Source organism: Myotis myotis, unplaced genomic scaffold (assembly GCF_014108235.1).
Source record: "Myotis myotis isolate mMyoMyo1 unplaced genomic scaffold, mMyoMyo1.p scaffold_m19_p_42, whole genome shotgun sequence".
NCBI lineage: Eukaryota > Metazoa > Chordata > Mammalia > Chiroptera > Vespertilionidae > Myotis > Myotis myotis.
The window spans coordinates 187,653-203,499 of NW_023416349.1; the positions used below are offsets into that span (position 1 = coordinate 187,653).

At 46.1% G+C, this 15,847-nt stretch overlaps 2 protein-coding genes across 6 annotated transcripts in view; both read right to left on the reverse strand.

Moving 5' to 3' along the window:
* LOC118655118 (zinc finger protein 304-like) overlaps positions 1–15,847 on the reverse strand; it is a 60,169-nt gene that overhangs the window by 18,970 nt on the left and 25,352 nt on the right. The gene's annotated exons all lie outside the window — the stretch shown is intronic.
* The window catches only part of LOC118655117 (zinc finger protein 264-like), a 39,802-nt gene continuing 31,404 nt past the window's right edge, over positions 7,450–15,847 (reverse strand). For 3 of the 5 annotated variants that reach the window (XM_036306578.1, XM_036306573.1, XM_036306577.1), the window contains 2 exons: positions 15,142–15,243; positions 7,450–12,778 (listed from right to left, as the gene is read on the reverse strand). In XM_036306578.1, the coding sequence (XP_036162471.1) occupies positions 11,163–12,778; positions 15,142–15,178 (1,653 nt within the window). In that variant the 5' untranslated portion in view covers positions 15,179–15,243 and the 3' untranslated portion in view covers positions 7,450–11,162. Of the gene's footprint in view, positions 12,779–15,141; positions 15,277–15,847 lie in introns of all 5 variants that reach the window. The other 2 variants (XM_036306576.1, XM_036306579.1) reach the window with 2 other exon arrangements.

Consider the following 15,847-nt stretch of genomic DNA (forward strand, 5'->3'; position numbering starts at 1 on the left):
ATTTATTAAATGATTTTCCTGGTTTTTAGAAAAGAAGGGAGGGAGAGGGAGAGATAGAAACATCAATGAGAGCAACATCATCTCGATTGGCTGCCTCCTGCACACCCTTCTGGGGATCCAGCCTGCAACCTGAGCACATGGCCTGACCCGGGAATCAAACTGCAACCTTTCGGTTCCTAAGTCAACACTCAACCACTGAGCCACACTGGCCCGGCAAGAACATGATAAAAATGTAATGTAAAAAAAAAATTTAATGTAAAGACAAAGGGAAAAATTATATGGAAAGTTAAATTTGTTTTATTGCTTAAAGTATTACAAAGAGTATTATATGTCTCTTTTTTTTCTCCCCTTGACCCTCCCCTAGCCCCCCAGTGTCTTGTGTCCATTGGTTATGCTCGTAGGCGTGCATACAAGTCCTTCGGTTGATCTCTTACCCCCCCCTCCCATCCCCCAACCCTCCCCAGCCTTCCCGCTGTAGTTTGACAGTCTGCTCGATGTTGCTCTGCCTCTGTATCTATTTTTGCTCATCAGTTTATAATGGTCTTAATTATCCATGAATGAGTGAAATCATGTGGTATTTTCTTTCGTACGTACATCTCAATATAAAGGCATTTCATCGCTTAAGCCTTCCTGTTTCTCACAGACTCATGCTGCTCACAGGTAGAAACAATGTTGTAGAACAAAAGCTTTCCATCAGTGTTTTTGGACGTACCCTCAACTGTCTAACTCTCCTGGTACCGGACAGAAGTGAATGTATACACGAGACAACGGAGTAAGGCCTTCTGATGTCTGAAACAATCCTCCCCGTTCCCCCTATAAAGTAAAGGAGGACAGATTGCCACAGGGTTCTCACGGCAGTCTGAAGGAAACCGCGCTTGCATTTGTCTTTCACTTCTCCGTCTCCTCTTGCTTTGTTTAAATATCCCTGAGATAATTTCGCGGTGTTAAACTGCAAAAGATGTGGCTGAAGGTTTTGCTAAGTGCACAGTAGAGATCGGATCACCCTCTTGGATGAATTCTCAGATGAAGAATAAGATTCAAGCCCAGTGATGGCGAACCTATGACACGCGTGTCAGAGGTGACACACGAACTCATTTTTTTGGTTGATTTTTCTTTGTTCAAGGGCATTTAAATATATAAAATAAATATCAAAAATATAAGTCTTTGTTTGACTATGGTTGCAAAGATCAAAAAATTTCTATAGGTGACACGGCACCAGAGTTAAGTTAGGGTTTTTCCAAATGCTGACACGCCGAGCTCAAAAGGTTCGCCATCACTGGTGTAAGGGCTTTATAGGATCAATTGGCGGTTTCTTTAAGTCTATCCATTCCTCATAATGCCTCTTTGAAATGTGAGGCATGTTCCTGATAATACCATGGTGCATCTGTTACAGAAACGCTTCACCACGTGGAGATGCTCAAATACGGTTGTTTTTTGTCGTAACAGAGCTCAGGCCCGGGGACGAGGGGGTGGACCGTGCAGGAACGTGTTAACGGAACGTTAGGCCTCGACTACTCAAGTGCTACACGTTCCAAGGAAAGACTGGCCCTTGACCAGCCCCCGAGTCCCCTGGTTGCCTGGAGCCTGACCCTGGATTGTTTAGTGGCTCCCGGTCTGAGATCTTGAAAAGAGGTAGGTGAGGGGTGTGGGCTCTCGACTGGTTGGTTTGCATCTAAAAGGCACACTCATGCCCGGGTGGTGTGGCTCAGTGGATTGAGCATCGGCCCCTGCACTGAGAGGTCACTGGTTTGATTCCTGGTCAGGGCACATGCCCAGGTTGTGGGCTCAATCCCCGGTAGGGGGCGTGCAGGCCGCCGCCAGTCAATGCTTCTCTCTCATCAATATATATATATATATATATATATATATATATATATATATATATATATATCCCTCTCCCTTCTCTCTCGCAGGCTCACAGGGGAGTCTCTGCTCCTGCTAGGAATCATCTAGCCCTGGGGAGAGCAGTCTCCCCGGTATGAGCAAGGTGCCAGGTGCCAAAGCATCAGAAAAGACATGCTGCCCTAGTCAGTTTGGTTCAGTGGATAGAGTGTCGGCCGGTGAACGGAAGGGTTCCAGGTTCGATTCTGGTCAAGGGCACATGCCTGGGTTGTGGGCTCGATCCCCAGTGGGGGCCTTGCAGGAGGCAGCCGATCCATGATTCTCTTTCATCATGGATGTTTCTATCTCTCTCTCTTCCTTCCCCTCTGAAATCAATAAAAAAAAAAAAAGACATGCTTAATACATGGATCTCCAAATGACAGAGTGGACAACAATTCCCGTAACGTTACCCAGCAGGTAGGAACAAGGCCAGGAAGTACAGCCAGGTGGTCTGCCTAGAGGGCCCAGGCTCTCGTCACTGCTCATTTACAATTTAGCTGGGACCATTCATTGTGCCTGTGAGCAAACATATTGTAAATCTCTACCCCCAAAAACACCATGATGACATCACCAAGCTTCCCACAACGGAGATGGGAGGAGTGTGAACACAAAGGGGAATGCACCCAGAGACCAGGTGCCCCGAGATCCCCAGCCCCGTGTCTTCATAGAGGACCTCCCAGCACCGACTCCCTCCCAGCAAAACTCGCAGAGATCGCTGCAAACGTGCCTACGCCTGCAATGACACACGCTTCAGTCTCACATCATGCACGTTTAATAATACAGGAATTGTCACGACCCCATATTCTTTAATTTTCTCTTTCTTAAAGCAAAGGCTACAAGCTCCAACAGTGGGAAGAGATAGGAAATGAGAAACGGTTAACATCTGTGCAATGGAAACACACAGCTTCAACCTGGCCATCACATCTTTGTAGAAATAATGGCCAACGGAGGGGGTATTTGCAAGTCGAATCCCTTGGAGACAGATCTGTGTAGACATATTCGGAGAGACAAGGCCCTTTTGTCACCATGTTCTCCATACTTTGTCCTCAATTCCATCCGGACGGGTAAGCATTTCCACGGTGACTTAACTGATTGTTTTCGTTACAGTTGTTTACACGTAGATGAGCCTTCGCCTCAAAGCTGTGACTTATTTTTTATTGTCGCAAACTGTTGTTTAATATTCGCTAGGTGTTCGAACGTCCCGTTCTAGCCGCTGGGAAGAGTTAACGTCGCAGGCTTTCGACTGGTATTCTCTGAGCTTCACGGTTTGCCCCGGGTCGGGTCGAGTTTGGAACGTGAGGTTTCCCACCACTGCCAGGAAGGACGAATGGCTCGGTGTGCCTACTGTTTGTGTCAACCATGTGGCGGACGCTGGTGACCGGCTGCCATCTTCTGGATGTCTAGAGCCTTGGCTGTGTTCTAGACAAAGAACGCCAATAAAATCCCTGGGCGCGGAGTCCCTAATGAGCTCACCTAGGAGACACTCCCCACATCCGGTCCTCAATCACGGATGAAGCTTCACTGAAGCCCTCAAAACTCCTAACGTGTGTCCCTGGTTTCCCAAGGGCTGCTGTCCTTGAACTTTTCCCTGGGCCGGGTTGGCTTTGGGTTCTTTTGCTGTAATAAGTCACAGCTGTTGAGTATGCTCATACGCTGAGTCCTCAGTCTCCACTGTGATCACCCCCGGGGTAGCCATTGTGCCTTGTCAAGTCTTATCAATCTGGCCATAAAAGCCTGGGTAGTTTCTCTCCGAAGCCAACGTGCCCTATACCGACTCCATACACTGCTTCATCTAACCGCTCCGTGAGGAACCCAGACGCGACAATAAAAACGTAGTGGTCTGTGTGGCCATTCACTAGCACACACGCACGTATTGGTGTTCACTAAGGAAACGAAAAGGTAACACGAACAACATGAGACCGTGGCTGGTTGTGGGATGGTGGGAAAGTGGCTGAGGTCTGGCGTCGCGAAGACAGAGGTGATGGGATTCGCTGATGGCTTCCAGGCACCTCAAACACAACGTCTTTCACCAAACACACGCCTTAGCCCTTCCCTTCCTTCCCCCCACCTCAAACCCGGACACTGTCTGTCTTTTCTAAGAGAAATAGCAGGTTCTGTAGCCTTTAGAGAGGGAGCTTGGCTTCTCCCGCTCAGCCTGAGAGAATGGCCGAGGTGTACTGTCGAATGAGCAAAGGCGGGTGCAGCTAAGTGAGCGTCCCTTGGCCCATTTCAGTAAAAATGAACAGTGACCAGAAGACCCCGAGAGGAAACCCAGGAGAGTGAGAAGGGCGAGGACTCTGCAGCCGCCCTCACTGGCTCCCAACCCCGACTCTCGGGCTTCCTCATCGATTGCGCATCTCGGGGGAAATTCCGTAACCTTCCTGTTCCTTAGGTTTTCTCATCGGTAAGATGGGGGTAACATTACCTGCCACACAGACTTGTTGCAAAGGGTAAGCGGTGATGTGTGTAAAACATTCCCAATAGTGGCTGGCACACACTAATACCATGTGTCTGCTCACTCTTACTTTTTTTTTATTTTATTGATTTTTTTTTACAGAGAGGAAGGGAGAGGGATAGCGAGTTAGAAACATTGATCAGCCGCCTCCTGCACACCCTCTACTGGGGTTGTGCCCGCAACCAAGGCACATGCCCTTGACCGGAATCGAACCCGGGACCCTTGAGTCCGCAGGCCGACGCTCTATCCACTGAGCCACACCAGTTAGGGCTCACTCTTACGATTATTATGGGGCATCCATCACCATGGCTACATGACACACGCATAAGCACACAGAGTGTATGCATTCGGAGGACAAGGTGTGGACGACCGATAGGTAACAGACATGAGAACCTGGGTTGGAAGTGTAGATCATGGTGAGTAAAATGCCTTGAGGGACTCGGCGCGCCCGTGGAACGCATCCCACGTGAGAAAGCAATGACCGTGGGTGGGTCCTAGGAAGCACAACGGTTCAACAGATGGAAGACACGGGTCCTCTGAAGAAGAAGGGAAGGAGCTCAAGGAAACCAGGAAAGGACCTTCAAGCCAGAGAGGAGGGCAGCCGTGAAAGGCCCGATAACGGGGGTGGGGGATGGGGAGGGAAAGGGGCAGAGGGAGCTCAGTGAGACCTGCTTAAGTCAGCAGAAGGTGGCAGAGGCCATTAAAAAAAAAAAGTTTACTGATTTTGAGAGAGACAGAGGGAGATAGAGAAACATCTATGTGAGAGCACATCGATCGGCTGCCTCCCGCACTGGGGATCAAGTCCGCGACCTGGGCATGTGCCCTTGACCCAGAATCAAACCAGCAACCTGGTGCACCGGACGCCACCCAAGCACCTGAGCCACAGCGGCCAGGGCGACAGAGACCATTCCACTCCCCAGCTGTCAGTGGAGTGAAAGGGATGGGAGGGGGTGGGGGCAAAAGCAGACACAACAGCGACACAGAATGTGTCTGAGAGAGAAGGGAGACTGGCAGAGCTCAACGGGCACGTGGGGCAGAAAGGGACTTGAACGCAGACATCGATTACGAGGCTAGAAGGGGATAAAGAGGGAAACGTTAAGGACCAAGCAGTGGGGGCGTAAAAGCAAGCGGGGGTCTTAGACCAACTGGGGAGAGGTGGCAGTGTTCAGCCTGAGAGGGAAGAGCGATCCTGGAAGAGGGCTGACCCCTTCTCCTCTGAGGCTGGAACAGGTTTAAAGAGCCGGGGGGAGGGGTGGGGGCGGTTTCACAGGAAGCTTTCCTGGCGAGCACAGCTCTGGACGCTCAGCAGATCGCCTCTATCGTCTTGTTCTTAAGAAATACTTGTGGACGGACACCGACGTGGGGGACTCCAGGCCTTCCATTCCTCCCGAGAACCATGGCTTTGGACTACTGCGGTCTGGCCTGTGTCCTCGGAGTCCTTCCCCGGCATTATGAACGAGCAAAGAAAGAGAAGATGTGTAAGAGGACCAAATGAAAATTAGACGATGGAAAAATTCAAAACTCAAACTCACTGGGTGAGCTCAACGGATGAGATATGAGAGAGACAAGAAATCAGGGAGCTGAAAGAAAGATAAAAGGGAATTAATCAGCCTGAGGGACAGGGAAAAACAGATGGGGGGGGGGGGGATGTAGAGGCGAGCCTGAAGGACTCAGGGGCAAACACAAGAGATCTACAGTGCACGTCACTGAAGTCCCCGAAAGGAAGGAGAGAGTGTGGGGTTGAAGGAAGTATCTGAAGAATTAATAACTAGAAAGTTCCCAAATTTGGCAAAGGGCCTACACCAACAGATTCGAAAAGCCGAGCAAACACACAGCATGAACCCTCCCAAACGTCATGCCAGGCGACATCCTAACCAAACGTCTGGACTTTATGTGCAAAGACAGAACCGCTCTGAAAGCAGCTCCACAGAAAGGGGTCACTGCAGAGGGGAACCCTGGGCCCAACGGCGGCAGATTCCGCAGCTGAGACCAAGGGAGACAGGAAACAACATGCTTTTGAAGTAGTCAAAGCGCCGATCCCAAATCCTAGATCCCACAAAAACATCCTTGGAGAATAAAGGGCGCATAACGACATTTAAAAAAATATATATTTTTATTGATTTTTTTACAGAGAGGAAGGGAGAGGGATAGAGAGTTAGAAACATCAATGAGAGAGAAACATCGATCAGCTGCCACCTGCACACTCCCTACTGGGGATGTGCCCACAACCAAGGTACATGCCCTGGACCGGAATCGTACCTGGGACCCTTGAGTCCGCAGGCCGACGCCCTATCCACTGAGCCAAACAGGTCAGGGCGACATTTTTAAATGAAGAAAAACGAAACCATTTGTTATCAGAAAGACCTACCCCAGAAGGGATAGGAGTTGGTGAAAAAGAAAGGAAACATTAACAGGAGAAACCCTGGGATTTCAGGAAAAAGGAAAGAACACGGAATGGGTAAAAGTGAAGGTGAACAGGCTGCTTCTCACGAGGTTTGTAAAAATGGTTCAAAAGATGGAACAAACCAATCACCAAGTAGGATGCTCAGTGTCTGCAAATACTTAAGACAGTTATTTTAAAGGACGCGGAGTGTACGGTGACTTTGTATATACCCTTCTGGTCCCAGGATTGTGGCCAGAGGGATAGGACGAAAAAAAAAGAAGGAATGGGGAGTATGAAGGGACCCAATGAAAATGAGGTTTCTACACCTCAAAGGGCTCAAGTGCTGATGGTGTAGCTGTGCTGTCACGCACATACAACACCTAGAGTGAGCGCTACAACACGGAGAGATCTACTCAACCACAGCATAGATGTGTCATACAGAATTCTCAACATTAAAGTAACCACGGGAAGCCAACACAACAACAGGGAGCAACAAGAAAGAAACAAAAACAAAATCGTAAAATGGCAGACTTAAGCCCTAACATATTGAAAATAATTTTAAATTTAAATGGTCTGGCCCTAACTAGTGTGGCTCAGTGGATAGAGCGTCGGCCTGCGGACTGAAGGGTCCCAGGTTTGATTCCGGTCAAGGGCATGTACCTTGGTTGCGGGCACATCCCCAGAAGGGAGTGTGCAGGAGGCAGCTGATCGATGTTTCTCTCTCATGGATGTTTCTAGCTCTCTATCCCTCTCCCCTCCTCTCTGTAAAAAAAATCAATAAAAATATATTTTTTAAAAAATTTAAATGGTCTAAATATATCAATTTAAAACCAGAAATTAGTAAAGTGGATAAAAAGAAAGCATGGCCCTAGTATATGCTATTCACAGAAACTTACTTTAAATGTGATGACATATAGATAAGGTTGAAAATGAAATTACGGAAAAATATAAACCACGCGAACATTAACCAAAAAATGCACCAGACGCTATATTAATATCATTTAAAGTATACGTCAAAGCAAATGTGCAGGGCAAGAAGGGGTATTACACAATGGTGAAAGGGTCAATGGACCAAGATGACATAGCGATCCTAAATGTGTATGCATCAAACAACAAAGCTTTGAAATATATGGAGTAAAAACGGATAGAACTAAAGGAGGAACAGACAATTCCACAATTACACTGCAGGACTTCAATACCCACCTTTCAACTACTGAACTACTTACTACACAGAAAGTGAGCAAGGATCTAGAAAATCTGAATAACATCATCAACCAACAGGACTGTGTAGACATTTAAAGAAACTCCAGCCAACAGTAGAAAACACATTTTCTTCAAGCAGCCGTACAGAAGATTCATCAAGATAGACTATATAATGGATGATAAAAGAAAAAACCCACAGCAAATTTAAACAGCCATGTCACACACACAATGAACCAGAAATCAACAAAAAGAGAGTGTGAGCCCAGCCGGTGTGGCTCACTGGTTGAGTGTCAACCCACGAACCAAGAGGTTGCCAGTTCGATTCCCCATCAGGGAACATGCCTGGGTTGAGGGCTCGATCCCTAGCAGGGGGCGGGCAGGAGCAGCTACTTGGTGATGTCTCTCACTGATGTCTCAATCTCTCTATCCCTCTCCCTTTCTCTCTCTCTAAAAATCAATAAAAAAGTATTTTAGAAAAAGAGCATGAAATATGCCACAAAGTCAACAACATACTTTGTAAATAATCCATGGTTTAGAGAAGAAGTCTTGAATGAACAAATATTTAGAACTGAATGAAATGTAATTAAAATGTATTAAAACTTGTGAGATGAAGCTAAAACAGTGCATTGGGGGAAAATGATAGAATTTAATGCTTACAATAGAAAAATAATCTCAAGTTAATAACCTAAGCATCCACCTCAAGAAACTAGAGGAAAACACAACCAACGTAAGTAGAAAAAAGAATATACTAAACATCAGGAAATCTGTGAAATTAGGAACAGAAAGGTAACAAGCAAACACCGATATAAAGTGCTGGTTCTTTGAAATGATAAAAAAAAGCGATAAGTACTAAGAAGACTGACAAAATAAAGAGTTGAAAGATTTCAATATCAGGAATAAAACAGGGTAATAAACAAATTCTACTGCCAAAATAATAATAAAAGAATACTTGAAGCAAATAAGAAAATTTACACGAAGTAGAAGAATCCCTAGAAAAGGACAATGAAAATTCATCCAATATGCAATATACTCTAAATAGTTCTATCCATATTAAATAAAATAAATACCTAATTAAAAAGCATCCAGAAGAATACCCTCCAGGACTAAATGATTCTCTGGAGAACGCTGCCAAACATTAAAAGAACAAGTAAAATCAATTCTATGCATTGTCTTCTAAACAACAGAAGAAGGAGCAGCTCTCAGCACCGGCTGGGAGGCGGAATCACCTGCACACCCAAACCAGACACTGACAGACAGTACAGAAAACCAAACAAGCAAAACCAAAGAACGGAAATAAGGAAAAGAACCTAAATATTGTTATCTTTTATGAAAATAGAGGAAATTATCCTCAGTAAAAATATTAGCAGACTGAATACTGTAATACATAAAAATAATTAGACGCCATGACCAAGTAGGACTCATTCCAAGGACAGAAAGCTGGTTCAATATTTAAAACAGCGGTGAGGAGTGGGGGGAGGGGGGAAAAGATGGGGTGGGTGGAAGTGGAAGAGGGTATAGGGTAAATGGTGATGGGAAAAAAAGAAAAGAAAAAGTATTTAAAATATCATACCAACAGGCTACAGAAAAAAGCAAACAAACATGGTTATATCAACTAAGAGAGAAAAAGCATTTGACAAAATTCAACACCCGTTCAAGATAACAAAAAACCTCAGCAAATGAGGAACAGGGGACACCTTCTGAACTCGGTAAGAAGCCTCTATGAAGAAAACCTACGACGAACATCAGACGTAATGATGAAAAACGGAGTGTTTCCCCTCTAATATGAGGGACCAACAAGAACACCTTTCTCACTACTTCTACTCAGCATTATATTGGAAATCCTAGCTAGTGCAGTAAGACAGGACAAAGAAGAGGTAATGCAGAGGAGAAGAAAAAATAAAAACTATCCCTATTTTTCTTTGTAGAAAAATCCCAAGCATTCTAACACATAAATGGTTACAGCTCAGAAAGTTTGCAGGATGCCAGAATAACATCCAAAAATGATCTGTATAATACCAAAGACTGATAAAAATTGGACAAGACCTGCTATTGACCTTTATAAAACAGTAGAGATAAACAATGCTGCAATATAGACACACACCATGTTAAATAACTGGAAGACTCAACGCAGTCAAGATGCCTGTTCTCAACAAATTGATCCACCTGCCAATTTAACTCAATTTCTATCAAAACTTGATATTTTGGGGGTAAAAAAAAAAATCAAGTATATCTAAAACTTTATATAGAAATTAAAGTGGAAGTGATAAATAAGTTTCAAATAAAAAAATGTGGATAAAAGAATCACTTTACTCAATTTAAAAAATTTACCATTTAACTATAGCCATCAAGTCAACCAACAGTACAGAACCAAAAAATGTCCAAGTACTGGGTCTTAAAAACCACGTCTTCACATTTAAAGAACCATTTTGTTCTTTAAAAAGCAAAGCCTTACCCAGTGTTACCCGGTGCAATAAAATGTGACTGTCCATACGTGTACTCGAATCCCCTCAAACAAAAAAGTATTTATGGTTCAAGCCTTCATATTTCTCAAAAAAATTAAACTCCTTAAGAGTAGAGACAGTGGCCTGCTGGCGTGGCTGTTGGTTGAGCACTGCCCCATACACTGAAAGACAGTGGGTCCAATTCCCAGTCAGGGCACATGCCTAGGTTGCAGGTTCAATCCCTGGTTGGTGTGTGTCTGGCAGGCAACTGCTGGGGGTTTCTCCCCCACCACCCCTCTCTACAAGTAATGGGAACATGTCCTTGGGTAAGGATTTTTTTCTTCTTCTTCAAGAATACAGACAATGTTTTAGAACAAGGATGTTCATTGAAAGTTTTCAGACCTGCCTTCAACTGTCTACTTTCTAGACAATGGACAACAGTGAATGTATGTACAAGACACATACAGACCCTAGTCCTTCACCTCTCACACAACACTCTCCTCCTGCCAACGAGACTAAGAAATCCATGACCAAGTGCCATAGGCGTGGCCGGAGTCTGAAGAAACTGGGGGTAGTTCCTTTACTCTTCCAAGTCTCTCCCTTCTTTTTAAAGAAGAAATTCCTGAGATAACACTGCCGCGTAAACTAAGGAGAAAGATAGAGTGGGAAGTTTTCTAAGTGCCTGATAACCACTGGGTCTCTCTCCTGAATAAACTCCCACACGTAGAATAAGGCTCCAGGCGGGGTCAGTTTCCAACATGATTCATGAGAAGATCACTGACATCTTGCAACTGGTTTTTCACAGGGAAGACAACCCTGGGGTTTCTCTTTGGTATGAATGATTAGAGTCTGAGTACGGTGATTCTTCTGGCAAAACATTCTCCACAGTGTTTACATTCAAAAAGTCTTTCCCCAACAGGAGTTCTTGGAGGTTGACTGAGGATTGTCCACTGGCGAAGGGTCTTCCCACTTCTGTGACACCGACTGGGTTTCTCCCAGTGTGAACCCTTTGATGCTGGGTGAGGGATGAGCTACGACTGAAGGCCTTCCCGCACTCACTGCACTCATAGGGCTTCTCCCCGGTGTGGATGATGGAGTGTCGGATGAGGTTAGTGCTCCAGCAGAAGGTTTTCCCACACTCCATGCACTCATAGGGCTTCTCTCCGCTGTGAATCCGCTGGTGCCTCGTGAGACCTGACCTGCGGTTGAAGGCCTTCCCACACTCACCGCACTCATAGGGCTTCTCTCCAGTGTGGATGCTGAAGTGCCGGATGAGGTCGGCCCGATTGCTGAAGGCTTTGCCGCACTCCTTGCACTCGAAAGGCTTTTCTCCAGTGTGGGCCCTCTTGTGCAGGATGAAAGTGGAGCAGTGGGTGAAGGCCTTGCCACACTCGCCGCACACATATGGCTTCTCCCCGGTGTGGATCCGCTGGTGCCTCTTGAGGTACGACCTGTGGTTGAAGGCCTTCCCGCACTCGAGGCACTCGAAGGGCTTTTCCCCCGTGTGGATGACGTAGTGGTGGATGAGGGCCGCGCTTTCACAGAAGGCTTTCCCACACTCACTGCACTCATAGGGCTTCTCCCCAGTGTGAGTCTGCTGGTGCCACATGAGGTATGACCTGTGTTTGAACACCTTTCCACACTCGAAGCACTCATAGGGGTTCTCGCCGCTGTGGATGATGTAGTGCCGAATGAAACCTGGCCTATCTCGGAAAGCTTTTCCACACTCTTTGCACACAAAGGGCTTCTCTCCAGTGTGGCTCCTGTTATGGAGGACGAAAGTCGAGCGGTGGGTGAAGGCCTTTCCACATTCATCGCACTTATAGGGCTTCTCTCCACTGTGAATCCGCTGGTGTTGTGTCAGGTGTGACTTGCGGTTGAAGGCCTTCCCACACTCCATGCACTTATATGGCTTCTCCCCTGTGTGGACCATGTGGTGTTGAAGGAGGTAAGTGCTCTTACTAAAGGTTTTCCCACACTCTGTGCATTCATAGGGCTTCACTCCGGAGTGAATCCTCTCATGTCGAGCCAGGAGGCGTTTCTTGTTGAACACTTTCCCACATTCATTGCATTTGAAGATACTTTCGTCTTCCCGAGTCATGTGATCTTGACCTAATCTGCATGAGCCATGCTCCAGGAGAGCTCGCAGCGCAGGGGCACGCATACCCTCTGCTGTCCCCCAGCCGCCATGTTCAGAGCGGGATTTCCTAGGAAGCTTCTCCTTCTGCAGGTCTATCCCTGATTCCCACTGTCCCTCTCGCACTTCCAATGGCCCATTCTGATCCGTGGTTTGGTCCACCTGGAAGTCTTCTGGGGATTCAGCTCCTTGTGTTAGTTGCTCCAGAAGTGAGGCTCTCCCAGACAGGGCAAGCTCACATGTAGTGGGTTCTGTGATTTTAGCTTTTCCCTTCTCACCTGAAAGAAATCCAATGCACAACAGGGCCTGTTAGTAATGCCAACATAAACACACACACACACACCCACACACACACACACACACAAACACACACACACACACAAACTCCCCACCATTTCAGTGATTTAAAAAAAGGTGAAAATAGTGCTTTCTGTGTTTGCTTGTTTTACCTCTGAATACAAGGACTGCAATTTTTTTCTTTTCTAGTCCCTGGACTGTGGACACCTTGAATGGGAGACAAAGGGAAGTAGCTGGGTTACAGGGTGGAGTGATGAGAAGAAACAGTAAACTCCAGAGAGGATATTTATGCAAACAGGTAACTCACTTGGGCCCCTATATAGTTTATGCCGAAGACATGACTCAGGGCAAGGCCTAGCCATGCTAGAAAGACTAACCATATGCTTAGAGGGTTGGGACACTGAGCTATATGATAACAACTGGGCTTCTGGAAAAAGAGGGGGCAGGAGACTGTGTCATCATGTTGTGGTGACCCCCAATTTCACTGTTACAAATTAAACATAATTAAAGCATAGTGATTAATCACAAAAACAATATGTAATTATATATGTGTTTTCCGATGGTCTTAGGCGACCCCTGTGAAAGGGTCATTCGACCCCCAAAGGGATCGTGACCCACAGGTTGAGAACCACTGTACTAGACAAAGACTTAAAAATCATCTTGTCTGAACGTACCCTATCTTGTCTGATCTCAGAAGCTAAGCAGGGTCGGGCCTGGTTAGTACTTGGATGGGAAATCACCTGGGAATACCAGCTGCTTTAGTCTTAAAATAGTAATAATAAATTAAATAGAATTTCTGAAACACAATACTACCAACAACTGTACACCAACAAAATGGATAACCTAAGTGACATGGACAAATTCCGAAAAACACAAAACCTACCAAGACCTATTCATGGAGAAATAAAACGTATGAATAAACCTATAATAATTAAGGAGATTGGATTTACTAATCCAATATCTCCCAACAAAGTAAAACACTGGACCTGGTAACTTTACTGGCGAATTCTACCAAACATTTCTAAAGAACTAATACCAATCCTTCTCAAACTCGTTTAAGCTCATTCTCAGACTATCAATATCATGATAATAAAGCTAAAGCACTAGTAGAAAACAAAACTGCAGACAAAACAATATCTCTCATGAAAACTGATGCAAAAATCCTCAACTAGAGAGTGGCAAACTAAAATGCAGTGGCATATTTAATGGACCATACACCATGACCACGCGGGGTTTATTCCTGTAATGCAAGGTTGGTTTGACACATGACAATTGATCAGTGTGATACACATTAACAAAATGGGAGGGGAAAGGCAACACGATTATCTCAATTGATGCAATAAATACTGCCAATAGCTTGCTTTTCATGAGCCACTTTCTATGTCTCAGACACTGTGCTAAGCAGTTTTAGACATTAATGTATTACATGATTACACCCCCAAACAACCCAATGACAAAAACACCATTTTTACTAGCATCTTCCTGGGACAGACCGAGTGTAGCAGACCACACTCAACACAACAAATGCTCGGCGACTCAGACTGGACACACAGCCTCACCACAACTCCCAGCCCCATACCCAGGTGTCCAAACGCCTAGTTCGCCTCAATGGGATGTGAGGGGAACTGGTGTTTGTGGGAGGGGGTGTGACATCCTCCCTTCCTCTCTCCAGTCTCCTCTGCCAGCTTGAGGATGTCAAGACAGCCTGACAGCCACACACTGACGACAGAACCCACACGGGTCCCTGAAAACCATGTGGCACAGAGCTCCCTGCCGACCCCACGTGAGTGAGAAAAAGCTACCATATGCTGGGCAACGAGACGCTGGAGCCTGTCTGATCCAGCAGCTACTTTAACTTATACAAAGACACAGAAGACCGTGCCACTCACTACAGCCACAGAGCTGGCAACCAGCAAGCCAGACTCTGAGCCCCAGACAGATCTTAGCTCTTACACCTCTGTCCTCCATGACATCAGAGGGCCCACAGGTCAAAGGGCTCCATGGCTTGCCCTGGCTAGTGTGGCTCAGTGGGTTGGGTGCCATCCCATGCACTGAAAGGTTACTGGTTTGACTCCCCGTCAAACACAGCGGTGGTGAGGCTGTGTGTCCAGTCTGGGTTGCAGGCTTGATCCCCGGTAGGGAGCATGCAGTTATTCTGCTTTCACATCTCACATCGATGTTTCCCTCTCTTCCCCTCTCTCTAAAAAATCAATAAAAAAATATTTGGAGAAAAGGGCTCCATGGCTTCCAAACCACCAGACAGGCCACAGGAAGCTTCCCAGTCAGCGGTCTCCTCAAGGCCTCAGGGCGGCAGGGCCTCCGTTTGCCGGGCCTGGGCTCCTACCTGGACAGGCGCCTCGGGGGAGATCTGTCTTCGCCATCCACAGCTCCCGCCCTGGCTCCGGCTCCGGCTGGTAGATCAGCTGCGGTCTGGGAACAGGGCACCCTGTTCATGGAGAAGGAAAGAGGACGTGAGGATTTAAAAAAAGGATTGAAGACACAAAGGTATTTGTGAAAGGAAATAAAATCTCTCAATCTAGTCTGGGACAAGACCTCAGAAGGAAGCTGCTTCCATCCACACAAAGTGCTGACGTAGGACCTGAACCAAAGACAGGCCATACTGACATGGAGTTTCTATTCCTAATACTAAGTCAAAAACTAATATAGAGTGTAATCACACTCAGAGGACTCTGTCAGCAACTTAAAGGCATCATTTCGTTTCAAAATCAAAATGAACTTCTGGAGAAAACAACCGACATACCTAAAATATGTACTCCTTTCAGTCAAAACAAGGTATGTGTCTTCATTGATCTGTCTTTTCCCCCCATTTTTAAACATGTATTGATTTGAGAGAAAAAGGGGGGTGCAGGAGAGGGAGACAGAAACAGAAAGAGAGAGAGAGAACACTGACTAGTTCCACTTACGTGTGCGTTCATCGGCTGATTCTCATATGTGCCCTGCCCAGGATCACACCCGCAACCTGGGCGTATCAGACAACGCTCTAACCAACTGAGCTACCTGGCCAGGATCTAGGTCTTTTTTTTTTAGAT